Genomic DNA, 16,305 nt, shown 5'->3' on the forward strand with positions numbered 1-16,305 from the left:
GGGGGGGGAGAAGAAGAAGGAAGAAAGAAAGAGAGACCTAACAACTCTACATAACAAATGACACCATGCAACATAAAAATCGTCTCTTGCAGTAGTGACATGCACTAGCTGGGCTGAAACATTGTTTCCTTTTATCTGTACTGCCACTGCTATGGACAGACGTTTCCATTCATCGAAACACGTTTCCAAATGGTGTCCACATCAAATAGCCAGAAACATGTTTCAAGCTCAGGGGCCCTAAATTCTGACACCTTTCACTGCACTTTACAGTTTTTGGCTAAATTCATCATGTTCATCAATTTTTGCTTTTTTTTCTATGTGAGCACAAAGCAAAGGTCTCTCAAAAACACATGTTTTGAGGTATAATGGGGTCATATTGTGTCAGAAAATAGCTCAATTAACTTGTACTCAGATACCAATTCCAATTTTTGACTAATTTTTACTTGCTGTTACACATTTGTGATTTTTTTAAGAACTGATGAAATTCATTACTACAAATTATTGTGTAAACAGTATATTGTACATTTAATTTCCTCCACTTACACAACATATTGATGAGGATTGCGATTTTTAATCATATATGCCAATTATGTATGTTTTTGCTTGTATTTTTGGAGTTGTAACGTCCTCAATTCTGCATTTTCCTCAGTTTTAATAGGGGTTTCACCGTATCTGCTGTGCACGTTTGTGCTGAAATGCTAATCATTTACATACCCAAATACGCAATATACTTCATGCCTGGGTGTCTTTTGTTGCTTTCCAACTTAATAATGTTGCAATGTTTATGGTTATCTTTGTACTTGTGTTTGACATTTCAGATAAATTTTCATAAAAAAATATGTATACTTGCTAAACATGTAGGTAATTGTGTTACAGAGGTGTTATGACATTATTCATAGTTTAGTTTTGTGATTGCTCTTATGCAACATTAAATGGATGAGAATATGAAAAATGCAGGATAGAATATTCAGAAAATATTATGTAACATGTAGTACGGAAAAATTGCATTCCGAATGACTAGTCGTATTGTGTCCTGTGGCAGTGTTTGAAAAATTTGCACACTTCGATAAAGATAGCAGTCACTTGTTAACATAGTATGTGTTATGTTTAACTTATGTCACTGAGAATGGACACTACAATAATTAAATAGCCACACCATACGTACACTAGAACAAAATCAACACTAGCTGTTCTACGTGTACCTATAGTCAGAAGCAACAGTATGAAGCTATTGGTTAGAGTGTTACGTAGTACACTGACCCTTGTTAGTGCGCAGTACCCCCCTGCCCTCCTTCTTATGTGCTCTTCTTTTAGTTGTGTGTAAATCTAATAAAGGCATGCTATTCATGGGTGTACTGCAGATAGCATCAGATGATCACTGTTGTTTAGTGTATGTGGAATATTTCGCTTGTGTGATTGAAGGATGTGAATGTATCAAATTTGCTTCATGTTATTTGTGCCAAACAACTAGTCCTGTCAAGATGAAAACATTTGTTTCAGGGGTAACCTCTCTTAATAATTAATGATTAAATAATACTAATGCCACAAAAGTAGTATCAATTGATCCTTGCATAAACTGAAGAATGTGAAATTCTGTAACAACTCAACTCGTAGTGATGCATGATGAACATTGCCATAAAATGCATTTTTGCCTTTATTAACATTCAGGAGCATCATACGAATATATTGTATCTCGTATTATATCTTATTATTGTGTTTAATCCATATATTAATAACAAATTTTGAAACAATTATAGGTACTGGAGAGAATATTGTCCTCAGGAACCTAATAAAAACAGATGTGGTGAATAAACAAGAAGTTGCTGAAGCTGTAGATCCTGCAGTCACTGGAAACAAAAAAAATACAAAGAAAAAATCATCTTCTTCCAAAAAGAAAGCTAAAAAGAAGTCCGGGTCAAAAAAGATTGTGTCAGCCCATGAAAAGAAAAAAACAGCTGTGGCAGCAGAGAGCTCAAAGAAAATTTCCACGACCTTGAAAAAAGGCAATGAAACCACACAAAAAAATGAAAATAATTTAGCTTCAGAAAGTTCTATAATAGTAATGGAAGGTGCACAAGGAATCTCTTTAAGCATACCTGATATATCATACCATGATTCACATGAGTTTGGTGCTACCAAAGAAGTTCCACTGGCATTAGATTCTAGAATTCAAGTTGCAAGTAGCACTAATTCTTCTGTAAAATCAACAGAAAGTTGTTCGGATATAGTTTTCCGACGTAAAAGTCAGGAGGTGGTAAAAGACAAAGATCTGTCACAACTACATAATGATACAGAAGTCAGTACACATTTAGATGCTAATAATTCACTTCGGAAACCTGTAAGCGATGCTGGTATTAATAGTGTCATGTGTTCAAATGAGAGGCCAGTGGATCCAGATGCAAGTGGTAGTATAAAACAAAAATCTGATACTGGTGATACTGCTCGTAAGCCACGCCAGACACCACATGTTGTAGGACCGGATATAAATAAGAACACTACAGAAAAGTCGGGTTCCGATTGTAAGCCTCGGCAGACGCCCCTTGTCCGTAGAACATCCACAGTGGCTGGTGGCCGACTCAGTCTCAGCACGCCAAGGAGACGTACAAGTCACATTCGTGCACTGGATTTTGGCACACCACCAAAATCAGTTACAGATTCTTTATTAAAGAGGCGTTCAAATTCTGCTCCGAAGGACACGGCACATGATGCTAATACTTCCTGCAGCCCTGACAGCAGCAGTGACTGCAGGATCCAACAGGCAAAAAATGTTCGTTCTAGTCTTTTCAAATCGCCGGACCTTCTGACCACCAGACAGCACTCTGATATGTTGACACCAACTCTGACAGTCCCCATTGCCACGAGGACTCCAACCCCAAAGCTTTCTGGTGACTGGGAGAGGGTTACTGGAGCAGGTCTCATATTTGGTAATACTTCACCTCTCCTAGTGAGTCCAACAAGAGAGGAAAATAATGATCTCATCAGTGCAGGTCAGAGTATTAGTGCTCCTGCAGGAGAGGACCATAATTCTGATGACCGACTGTCATCTCCTTTAGAAGTTGTATTGGAATCAGATGATAATCAGAAAAATGATTCAGACAAATGTGAAACACCTGCGAGTAATCAGGAAGGAGCGCTTGCTGTATGGAGAAAAAGTATCTTGAACTACAGTAAATCTAAAGAGACCAAGAGGAGAGCTTGGGATGCAGATCTCCGTGCCATTGTGGCACAGGATTATGAAGTAAGTGTTAAGAAATCAGATGTGAAAAAGAAAACAGTGAAGAGGAACAAGAAGAAGGTGGATAAGGAGACTGAGGAAGAAGCGAGGTTGGTGGAGTCGAGGTTGGAGAGTCTGGTGGAAGAAATTGGAAACAAACAGCCTGAAAGTGGACTTCCACCTGAAGAAGACATTAGTGTCTCTGTGATCGATGTGGAGGAAGGTGCAGCGGGGAAAAAAACTCAGGACAGTACAAATGAATGTACAGAGAATGTCCCAGTGACCAGTGGAAGCCTGGAGCCAAAACAAAATCCAGATAAATCTGCAGTTTTATTAGCTGATACAAGTACTGTTCCTGCAAAAACTTCTGATAATCTTGAAGAGAAATTTGCTACAAATAGTGAGAAAACTGTAGAATTGGAACCAGAGGAAACCTGTTCCGCTAGTGAACAGGGAGGAAATTCCAAATTTGTACATCCTAAAGAAACCTCAACAAAGCAGAGTTCTAGAAACCGGAAAAGAAAAGTGTCAGGAGTTGTTGATGGGACTCCTAGGAAAAGACAGAAAATTAAACATTGTACGACAGGTAAAGAAAAGAAATCGAAAGGAAAAAATACAAAGGGAGGAAATGGTGATAATGCTTCCAGCTTGGCTAATGATTCTGACAGAGATTTAGGAGCTTCCTCTTCTTTGGAGAGAAATGAGTTAAACTCTGAAATGGATGATAGTGAGACAGACCACACAAAAACAGAAGCAAACACAAAAGTAAGCGTATCAGCTGCCCCAGTTACTGATACGACTTCCATTGCCAGTAGTAGCGAAAGTAAAGATTCACGCTGCGTAACTATACAAAGTGTGTGTAAGGAGGTAAATGTTATGGAGGCATTTATCTCCACCACTGCCCTGGAAACTCCACAGAAAGTAAGCCCAACGAATAGCATTGTTGGCACAGGGTTTCAGGTTCCAATTACACCACGTATCATGAGTCCAAGCACATTATTAGATACTCCAATTTCAAACTTCCTCCGTGAGCAACCTTCAATCGACTTGTCTATGATCCCAACTCCAAACTTCCCTCCTACACCTAATATTGCTGTGACGCCACACTCAGCTGAGCTAAACAGTCCAACATCATATGCGAGCAGACCCACCGACTACTCCTCATGCTCCTCGTATTATAAACCATCACATTCACCATCTAGAACATTGGAGCAAGTGTTGATTGATGAATGTAACAGGATAGAATCAGCTGATAGTCCTGACCGACTGGAAATTAAACAGTCATCAGCTGTGTGTTGTAAAGAGATAGTTGAATCTCAGGAAGTTTGTATCTCTATAACAGAAGAAGATGGTTCAGTGATTCAGGCAGGACAGCAAGTAACATTAGTTACTTACAGCAGTGATCCCAGCCGAGATATGCTGACAGTGGGAGGAGATACACAGACCACCAACAAGGCAGACGTTAGTGGTGACGCAGTCGTACCCAGTACAGATACAGAAGAAAGTGACAAGAAGCAAACAAATGAAAAGATAAATGACTCACAAATACTAGAGGAGGGTTCTGAAAGTGCCACGAATCATCATCATACAGCGCCTGTCACATCTGTAACAGGAAGTAAACAAAGTATTGCAGCTAGCTCTTCCACAGACAAGGAATGCCAAAATGAAACTATCAACATAGTGGAGAGAGGAAAAGAAGAAGAAAAAGAAGAAGAAGAAGAAAGACGAAATGATGCTGAAAAACTACAGCCTGAGAACAAAAGTTCTCGTAGAAAGGAAAGAGAGTGTAACAATACTGTGAAGACTGCAAAAATTTTGGAAATTCCTGTTGGTCAGCAGGACACCCCAACTCATGGTGCCACCATAAAAGGAAGCAGTAAGAAGCATATCACTAGAAGTGTTGTAGAGCCAGATATACGTACAAAACGCAGAATTTCTCATTCTGCAATTGATCTTACAGTCAGTTCTGAACTTGAAAAGAAAAAGAATCGTATGATGGCAAAACTGAAAGGAGGGACCTCTGATACTGTAAAAGGCACCAAGATAAAAGAAGTGATGAAGAAAGATAAACGTAGAAAAAAGACTAACCAGACCGTCATTGAGAAAGAAAAGAATGAAAAAGTTTTGTGTGAGGCTGTTACTACTAAGGAAACCGCCACTTTGGAAATGAGTGTTGTTCAAAACGTTGGCTGTGAGGAGCCGCTGCTGACAGAAAAAGACTCAGTTGTGATTGAAAATGTTAGTACAGTAATCAGGAGCTCTGAAGAATCACCTGCTTCTAAGTCTGTGTCAGCTACTGATCGTGGAACTGAAAGTTTGACTGCTACTGTAACACCTCAGAAGGGTATTTTACTCAGGAGACAAGGAATATCTGTCGATATTATTGCTGAAAGGTTGTGGATGGAAGCACAGAACCCACAGGTGAACAGAATGGCACATAGTAAGGAATCAGAAACTAAAAGTTTCAGTGAGTCTCATTTAAGTGCTCACGTCCAGGGTCCTCCGAATGGTGATGACAATGACGACGATGTGATAGAATGCACAGTACGTCAACCACCACACGGTGTTGCACAGTTGTCTCAGGAAATCGATTCTGCTGAGGTTACAATAGGCTCACAAAATGAAAAAAGTAAAAGTCACAAAGACTGTACTGTTCCAAATAAACGTTCTGTGATGGAAGATGAAAATGAGTTGGTTAATAGTGATGAGAAAAAGGACTGTGAAGTGTCACATAAAGGTCATGGTGGTTCTACACGAACAAGTAGTAAGAAAAATGGAAATAGCAATGAAACGTCAATGAAACCAGAGGCTTACAATATGACAGGTGTTGAAGAAGTAGGGAAAGAGATAGCTACATATTCCATAGAAACTGAAGTCCACAGTTTACAAGAGGTGGAAGAAGACAACAGGAGTGCCACTAACAAAAAACCTGAAGATGTGGCACACAAAACTTCTGGAAAGGAAGTAAATGCCAAGGACCACATGAGCCAAAGAAAAAAGCATGAAAATAACAGGAAGTCACTGAATAAGGAAGGTGCAGAATGCAACAGAGAAAAAGATGCTGTGTCTATAAAGAAATCAAAGAAATTGGCTAAGGAAAATACTAAAGACCAGTTGACCAAATCTGTTGTTGATAACAAGTGTAACGAGCTCAGTAATATTTCTGGCAATATGATTGTTGCAGATAAATGTAATGTACAGGATACTCCAAAAGACTTTTCAAGTGTTCACCAGCATTGTGTTGTGGGGAGAAATGAAAGAAATGACCAAGGCAGCCAGCCTTTGGATGTAAAGAGAGACCATAACAAAGAACAAGATTCTTCTAAAGCAAAGAAATCAACAAAGTCAAGGAATGAAAGCAGTAAGGTTTGTTTGGCCAAATCCATTGTTGGTAACACAGTTAGTGAACATGACAAAATTGTTGGGGACCCAATTATTGTAGAGAAAGTTAAAGTACAGGATACTTTAGAAAAAAATTCAGATACCCGTCATCACAACGTTCCTGAAAGCGAAGGAAAAAGAAGTGAAGTCATCCAGCCATTGAATATGGAAGGAGAACTTGTCTGTGCAGACATTACCACAGTCAAGACATGTACAGAATTGAGGAAAGAAAGTATTGAGGAGTCATTTACCAGATCCACTGTTGATAGCATTTACCACGACTTGGATAATATCCCTAACAAGCACAGAGCTGTCGAGCAAAGTGAAATGCAGAATACTTCAAAAAACATTCCAGATGCCCAACATCTTAATGTGGACAGTTCTGAAAATGATGTAAAAGACAATGAAGACCATCAACCTTCGTTTGTGTCTAATAACTCTGCAGATAGCAGTAATATGTATGTAATTATCAAATACGAAGGGAACGGTCCCCGTATGCAGCAGAAGGAATCTGAAGATTTATCTGATACAACTTTTACACTTATGGATGAAGCGGGCTCTCATACGCTTAGTGTTACTGGATTTTTTGATTTACTCAGTATCTCTCCAGAAAAAGTGAGTCCCAGGGTTTTGAACAGATCAACCAATGAGCCTGATTTAACATCCAAATCGGCAACAGTGCCTTTAGTTCATGAGGAAGAAAGAAGTGTGTCTCATACAAAGGCAGGAGGTTCTGTATCGGTCCAGGGGTCTTTACACTTAAAGCATTCTTCTAAGAAGGAACACCACAGTGGACATTCTGGTAGTAAGACAAGCCGTGAGCATAGAAGAGAAGGACAAGTAAAGCATACAAATTCTAGTTACAAGCATCGAATAGGTGATAAATCATTAAAGGCATCAGAAAGTAGAGCTTCTAATAAAACTAAAAGGCTGTTTCAGTCGCCTGATAAAATAATGAGTAAATACAGACACGGAGTCAAAGGGTCACCGAGAAGTAGCACATTTCAACGCGATCGTAGTGTGACACCTTCCAGGCCTTCACCTAGAAGACCTTCAACTGATGGTACGAAACCTAGAAGGTTACCATTGAAATCTCCTCGACCACCTTCCAAATTGAGCTCGTCAGTGACAGTAGAGAGTGTAATTAAAAGAGGAACTCCTGTTTCGAGGCTGAAAGATATGCGCCATAAATCTAGTCATAAAAGAGAAAGTGGGTCTCAGAATCCATCAAAAAAGTGCTCTTCTTCTGGCACACAAGTGGAGGGAGAAACTGTGAAACACAAAAAGGAAAAGTGTGATTTAGGTCACGTGCGTAACAGCAGTGACTCGATGGCAGTCAGAGATCGCAGGGACAGTCTGCAGGGTGCAGCATGCTCACTTTTGAAGAAGGTGCGCGAAGATGCCTCTGTAACAGGTAAACTCTAGTTTCATGTACTTTTATTCACTGCCACCCACATTCACAATAGTGACCAAAGTATTTATATTATTCTTTTTCAGACTCTGGAGATGATTTGATGACATATGCTCTGATAGGCAGTGTACGGGAAGAAGACTCGAATAGCAGTACTCAGCAGCAGTCTAATGAAGCAGCTTCAAGGTACAGTAACCATAATGTGACATAAGCCGTATTTGAATTTGTCAATTTTGTAACAATACTTTGTATTATGAATAGGTTGTAATTATAGAAAATTTGTGTCTGCTGGGGTATGAACCCATATCTTTTCATTTCCCGAGTAGTTGCCTTAACAATTATAATATCTAAGCACACTTCCAGCCCTGACTCAAATTTTAACTATCACTGATGATTTCCAAACATTACAATTATAGGTGCTGCATTTTGTGGAAATAGCTCCACCAGGGGAACAGATTTGGTGAAAGACCTTATTGTGCCCTGGTGCAAGGGGTGTAATGGGCCAAATTATATGGATGAAATGAACGGGTTGATTGGAATGTAATCAGTTATTATGCAGTGGCTTGAAATTACATGGCAAGACCAATCAGTAATCTGGAACCTGCAGTGTAAACAAAATGAAAATTTGAATTGTTCCTGCAAGTATGCTCAGATAGCCTAATGATTAATGCAACTGTGTACAGAAAACAAGAAACACGAATTTCAGTCCCAGCCTGAAACAAATTGTCCTTTGTCACAACATATTCAGTATATTGTTGGTTCAGCATTTCCAACTGGTTTTCACTATCATTACATGTCATATTGTCATCTTTCAGTTTAATACCATTGGTCCGTTCAGTGCCTCTAACTCAGTTTAAATACTCTCTGTATATTTTTGTTTCTCAGGTAATTGCGGGAGGGGGGGGGGGGATGCATTAGTAATATACGATGAAAGTGCTGTGGTACACCATGATTTATGTGACCATGGGCTGGTTTCAAGAACATTGTGTTTCTTCTGCATCTATATGTTTAATTATATAGTTGTACATCAGTATGATTTTGCTTTGCAAACAAGTTCTTTTTGGAAATATTTCTTAGGTTGCATACAGGTAGTTCTCGTATTTCGATGACATTACTTTAGTATTTTGTATATTCTTGTTGTTATATTAGACACCAGAGATGACCCTCCTACTATAGTTGAGTCAGTGTAAGTTCATTGCTGACAGTTGCAGCAGGCTGGGTGCGGCAGCTTCACGGACCTACCTCACCCAATAACTTAAAGCAATTTTTTAAACATTTCTATGGTAATGCTTCATTGTTGTCGTAGCTCCGTAAACGGCCTGCAGCCGTTAGTGCTTCACAGTTGAAAGCTGGCAAAAGCACTGCAAGCCATCGGGGATCTTCGTATGCTGTCTTGACTGTAGGCACTATTGAGAATTCAAAGAGAGTTTAATCTATTCAGTAATATACAGGGTGATTAAAAAAGAATACCACAACTTTAGGAATTTAAAACTCTGCAACGACAAAAGGCAGAGCTAAGCACTATCTGTCGGCGAATTAAGGAAGCTATAAAGTTTCATTTAGTTGTACATTTGTTCGCTTGAGGCGCTGTTGACTAGGCGTCAGCGTCAGTTGATGCTAAGATGGCGACCGCTCAACAGAAAGCTTTGTGTGTTAATGAGTACGGCAGAAGTGAATCGACGACAGTTGTTCAGCGTGCATTTCGAACGAAGTATGGTGTTAAACCTCCTGATAGGTGGTGTATTAAACATTGGTATAAACAGTTTACAGAGAATGGGTGTTTGTGCAAAGGGAAAAGTTCTGGACGGCCAAGAACAAGTGATGAAAATGTAGCACGCATCCAGCAAGCATTTGTTCGCAGCCCAGGAAAATCGACTCGCAGAGCTAGCTGAGAGCTGCAAATTCCACAATCAACTGTATGGAGAGTCCTACGAAAAAGGTTAGTTATGAAACCTGAACGTCAACTACCCGAGGCGATGGATCGGCCGTCAGGCAGCCCGTGACAGAGCACTTCATCACTGGCCTCCAAGAAGCCCTGATCTTACCCCCTGCGATTTTTTCTTATGGGGGTATGTTAAGGATATGGTGTTTCGGCCACCTCTCCCAGCCACCATTGATGATTTGAAACAAGAAATAACAGCAGCTATCCAAACTGTTACGCCTGATATGCTACAGAGAGTGTGGAACGAGTTGGAGTATCGGGTTGATATTGCTCGTGTGTCTGGAGGGGGCCATATTGAACATCTCTGAACTTGTTTTTGAGTGAAAAAAACCTTTTTAAATACTCTTTGTAATGATGTATAACAGAAGGTTATATTATGTTTCTACACATTTTTAAAGTTGTGGTATTCTTTTTGAATCACCCTGTATATTTCATTGGATTCTTTGATATTTTCCTTTACTTTCTTGTACATGTACTTCATAACTCTAATAAATTAGCTATTATTTTCATTGATAAATCGTTCACTTCAGTAGGCCAACAAATCAATATATTCTTTGTCCTTGCCACATTTTGTAGCTTGAAAAATATTGTAACATCACTTTTGAGTATTATTTTTAAACTTCAACAACTAAAATCACTTTTCAAAATAATCTGGTTAAAATTACATAATTATTATTTTATTTGTCTCTACTGAAAGTCATGTATCATCAACATCTAAACTATTACACTTCAATTAGAATGTATATAGACCTCCTACAGTTAGATCATGTGTCAGATAACCTTTCAGTGTGAGATGCAACATACAGAGCAAACATTTTCAAAGTTAAATGCAAAGAGTTTCCTATATATTCTTTTTAGTGTGAAAAGGGAAATGGGCACAGGGGTATCTTCTCATGATTGCTGGCTGTCAGCTAACATTGTCTTATTGACCAGTGCAACGACTGTCCACTCACAGCGAAGTACACACAGCTATGTTGCTCTGATCCCCAGTCTTTCAACACAAAACATAAAAAATACACAATTTGTAATTATTTCCAAAATCATAATGTGTGAAAACTCAGTAATGAATTTTTATAGAAAAATATATACTTTGTCACTCAGGTGGCAAAGGCAACAGTGTGCTCAGAAATTCTGTTACATTACATATCTTCTCACTGAGCTGAGCTACATAAGGTTTCAGATTTGATAACATAACACATATGAATTACTATATGCTGTGCTAGTTTAAGTGAAGTGATTCTTTCCAGGAATCAGTACTACACAACTGAGCTCATTATGCTCTGCCATGAAACATAATGTGGCTACAATGGTAACAATCTATTCATGCTAATACACTTTTGTTAATTGATATTTTTTAGACTAGTTTGTTAATAAACAGTTACATATCATGTGCCAAGTCCCTTTCTCTATAGCAAGATGCATTCAGTTTTTACCTATATTGATAGTTTGGTAATAATATTAATATGTCACAATTACCACAAATGATGCTATGCCTTTTTAAGGGGGTGTGGGCTGGAGCACCATGTACATTATAATTCTCCAGTGTGTGTGTGTGTGTGTGTGTGTGTGTGTGTCTATATATAGTTGGTATCCAGGTAGCTTTGCATTATGATGATGTAAAATAACCTTAGAATCTTGCATGTAGTTCAAACCCCTGCCTGCCCCATTGCTGTAGTAGCAAGCAGATGTGATCCTCTTAAGAGGTGCTGTCGAGAATTAAAAGATTGTTTAATCCATTTAGTAATTCATTTTTTGTTGTATTTATGCTACTATGGTTGTATTAGATTTCTCCCGTTACTTTCTTATGCATATACTTTGTAAATCTAATAAATCACTTACAATACGAGAGAAGGAAAGTTGCTACTCACCATGTAGCGGAGATGCTCAGTCGCAATAGGCACAATAAAAAGATTCACACAATCATAACTTTCAGCCATTAAGGCCTTTGTCAGCAGTAGACACACACACACACACACACACACACACACACACACACACACACACACACTCACGATGGGATATCCCGTCAAAGGCAGGGCTACCTGTGAAACCAGTCATGTGATTCACAAGCTAAGCTGCAACCACTGTGCTGCATTCTATGTAGGCATGACAACCAACAAGCTGTCTGTCCACATGAACAGCCACCGACAAACTGTGGCCAAAAAACAAGTGGACCACCCTGTAGGTGAACACACTGCCAAACATGCTACCCCTCATTTCAGTGACTGCTTCACAGCCTGTGCCATATGGATCCTTCCCACCAACACCAACTTTTCTGAATTGCATGGGTGGGAACTTTCCCTGCAATACATCCTATGTTCCTGTAACCCTCCTGTCCTCACCCTTCGTTAGTCACTGTCCTTACCCATCCAGCCCCCTCCCTGTTACCATTCCAGCACTACACAGCCTTCATTTCACGACCAGACCCAGTCTTTTTAATTTATTTTTATTTCTCTCCTTTCTGCTACTTACCCCCTCCCCCCTTCGCACCTTCTCTCCTGCCCTCCGTCTAAACTGCAACACTTCACTGTCGGCCATTCCCACCATACTATCCCTCCCCCTCCCTGCCCCAGCCTCCTCCTTACCCCCACCCAGTCGCCACTCCCATCATGCGCTGGTGTTGCTGCTCGCTATGTAGTTTCTGAGTCTGAGAATGCAGACGTGTGTGCAAGTTGCGCTTGCGTGAGTGTGCGTGTGTGTATGTGTGTCTACTGCTGACAAAGGCCTTAATGGCCGAAAGCTGTGATTGTGTGAATCTTTTTATTGTGCCTGTCATGACTCAGCATCTCCGCTATATGGTGAGTAGCAACTTTCCTTCTTTCGTATTGTTACATTCCATCCTGGATTTTCCATTGTTTAATAAATCAGTTATTATTTTTGTTAATAGGTCTTTCACTCCAGTAATGCAATTGAATTTTCAATATATTGTCATGGGCTTGTGATACAGGCTGTGATACTGAGACAAGAATATTTTAGTACATGAATGGCTGAATACTTAATGGTCAGTGAGGCAACTCAGTTTCCAATAGATGTATATGTTAGATGGCCTCACCTGTGGTGATTGAAATGAGATTTCAGGATGACAGTATATTTGTTTAATTAACTTCTTTATTCCGGCCCTCGGCCATAGTAGATCAGGAACAGTTTACTCCCTCTCATGCGAAACAATAGATATTCGGCATTGTTAACAGCGCAAAGAGCGGGACTGAGTGTGGCGTGACTCGAATGGCACTGTCAGCAAAATCTCCAGCTGCAGCCGTGATGACAGCATAGCAACGCAGCTGCAATTTCACTGGGGCAGCTGTTACCTCCCCCCAGCAAACGGGCAGCTCTCTGTTCCAACAGCGGCTCTTTCATGACTCAGATCAGGCTGCCCTGTCCTGTGGTCAAACAGTGGACCCTGTACTGCATTCCAGAATGTTGCTTTGGGTGTCACAGACTCGAAGTGGAGGGTGTGATATACTGAGACTAGAATATTTTAATACATGAATGCCTGAGTACTTGTACGCTGTAAGCTATGTTCGTTTGGGGCTTAAGACACAAATTCAAAACATTCCCTGGTGGCAAGTGAGGAAAGGCTTCCATCCTTCTACTAGTTTATTGCAGCATTGGCTATTGCTACAACTCTTGTTTGCAGTACATAACACTCTTGTGTGCCTGCGGCTGACTGTGTTGCAACTCGCTTCTGCACTGGTGTACTTTTTGACTGAATACTGTCAATATGGTACAATTTCCTTTGCCAATGCTGTATTTCGTAGACTGAAAACTATTTTAACTTCACTCTTGAGTATTATTTTTATGACTTCAGCAGCTAAAGTAACTTTGCAAAATAATCGGATTAAAATCACAACATTATTATTTTTTTCTCTCTCCACTGAAAATCTTTTATTGTCGTCATCTTATAAGATAGTTAAAATGAAAATTGGTGCAGGCACACAGTGATTATCCACTCACAGTGAAGTGTTTGCACAGCCATGTTGCTCTGTTCACAGCTCATTCAACATTAAAAGTAAAAAATACACATTATATAAATTATTTCCAAAAATCATAATATGTAAAAACTCTTTAATGAGATTTTAAAAGAAACATATACCGTTACATTGCGTAGGCAGCAAAGACAACAGTCCGTAGACTCTTCGACACCGTCACAATGCCCACCCCCCAAGGGCTATTACTCTGTTCTATTACACCATCAGCCAGTTGCTGATTGACAAACTCCCAAATCAATTTCAGGGACAGTGGTATTCTGTATACCCTGCAATAAAGCAGTGCATCATTCCCTATTGATATCCTGTGTTGCATTACGGATGTTGCAGGCAATGCTCCTTTCTGAAAGAATAAGTCTTGAAATTCTAATAACAGTTCCTCCATGTGTGCCGTCTCGATCCCCTTTAAATGCCTCACCTTCTCATGAAACACAGTTCTAGATAACGTGGTCAGTTCCATCACCTCTCACCCACTAAATCTCTTTAGGCCAGCGACATGTGTGCCCCACTGTCCAACAAAAACTTATACTCTATACCACCTATTACACCTACTATAGCACATTCCACCTCTTCATTCATTTTCACTGCGTTTACTGTTACTGGAAATGCCTTTTGATAGGCATGGGGTTCCCTCATAAGTTTAATGGGTGCTTATTAACACTCAAACCAGCCCTACCATTACTTCTATACCCCTGCTACCTAGCCATTCCACCTCTTTTACTGTTCCCGTTAAGCCACTGGTAATTCATACCAAACCTATTGCTCTGTGGCTGGTATCATTGCCTCTGCACAGGCCCCATGTGCCTACAATTAACAAATTTTACATTTGATGCAGACACATTTCTCTGATCCCTTACGCCTGATAAAACATTAGTTTCTTCATATTCCAATCTAATCTAACTGCTGCATGATGTACCAGTGCACATCCTCATAGATATCTCAGGTGCTAAACCTTTAAGGAGAGCATCAAGTACCCGTTCCTCAGCTTCCTGCAACACCTTGTTGACTTCATCATTATCTGATAACTCATGTACACACACATTATGTTTCCTAATCCTACCCACAAAATCCTCTATGGCTTCATTATGCCTTTTTGAAATTATGCTCAACTGTTCACAGAAAAACCATCCACTTTCCTGCTTCTTATATCTCTGTTCTAATCGTTGCCTGTGTTTTTGCCATATTCACAGCCCTCAAGTGAGCTACCTGGTTAATTGATAACTGCCTAAATTCCTCACCAGTGACACTGTGTGTCTCTGATTTCACCAGTGCATCACCCTTACTAATTTTTATAAACTTAGTACTAATAATTCAACAATAACAGGGACAGAACACTCCATACCTACTTATACTACCACACTCACTACTTCTGTCTAATTATGAGCCACCTGGGCTCTCTACATTGCCTGGCCATTTGGCCAAAACAATTATGTGTAAAACAAACAACTGCCACAGATTCTGCACAAGTGGAAGAATGCCCAAGCAAATTGCACTGTGTACATCACACAGAGTCTAGTCATTCATCGTTAGAATTACCCTTAAACTGAGAGACATCCATCAGCTCTTCTGATCTCAAAACAGTAAATCAGTAATTATGATGTCCCCTACTCTCAGTTTCATGATTGTCACCACATAAGAACAGAATAGTCTCACTCAGCCCACGTTATCACTGGCTGACGTCGCCACGAAAGCAGAAGAGTGTGTTGCACCCTCCATAGTGCAATGTCCAATTGCACTGTGGAGGGTGCGACACACTCTTCTGTCCCCCGTGGCGACTTCACCTTTCTTGAAACAACTCTGTTGAGTGCAGTTGCACTTAGGTGGGTGAGTGGTGGTGACTGTGGTCTCAGGGGCCCCGTGGAAACACTGTTGACCAAAAGAAAAGCACTTATTCAACTTTAAATACATATTGCATCACTAGCTCATTGGGGCAAACACACCTCACTTTGTTGACCTCGCTGGCACTTGCTCGTGGCCGCCTGCTTCTGTCAGGTGATGACTACAGGCCAAAGGGCGGCCATCAGCCTCAGTGGGCCACTGCTGTGTCATCAGTGGCACTGTGTGGTGTTGTGTAACTATTTTGTATCGGGGCACAGCCTCTTCTAGCGACTCAGCCCTACACATGCTCTCTGCGGCGGTTCCTGGTGACTGCTGTGCACAGGATGCGACCTGTTGCCCTCCATCAGGATTTGGACAGTGCCTTGTGTGGACAACAGGTCGACAGTGCTATGGCACTAAGTCCCACAAGAAACTCGATAGTGGTGGCAGAAATCTGATGTAATGTGTATCTGCTGTATACAATGGTTCACCATAATTATTTTCACTTGTATTATTTCTTATATCATCTTGTTAGTATGTCGGTGGCTTGAAG

At 40.2% G+C, this 16,305-nt stretch overlaps 1 protein-coding gene across 1 annotated transcript in view; it reads left to right on the plus strand.

Annotated features, from left to right (window-relative positions):
• Positions 1 to 16,305, plus strand: part of LOC126234963 (uncharacterized) — a 255,253-nt gene that overhangs the window by 125,085 nt on the left and 113,863 nt on the right. Inside the window, exons 12-13 of the mRNA XM_049943734.1 lie at positions 1,758 to 8,009; positions 8,093 to 8,192. Coding sequence (XP_049799691.1) covers positions 1,758 to 8,009; positions 8,093 to 8,192 — 6,352 coding nt within the window. The remainder of the gene's footprint in view (positions 1 to 1,757; positions 8,010 to 8,092; positions 8,193 to 16,305) is intronic.

This window comes from Schistocerca nitens, chromosome 1, assembly GCF_023898315.1.
Source record: "Schistocerca nitens isolate TAMUIC-IGC-003100 chromosome 1, iqSchNite1.1, whole genome shotgun sequence".
Taxonomy (NCBI): Eukaryota; Metazoa; Arthropoda; class Insecta; order Orthoptera; family Acrididae; genus Schistocerca; species Schistocerca nitens.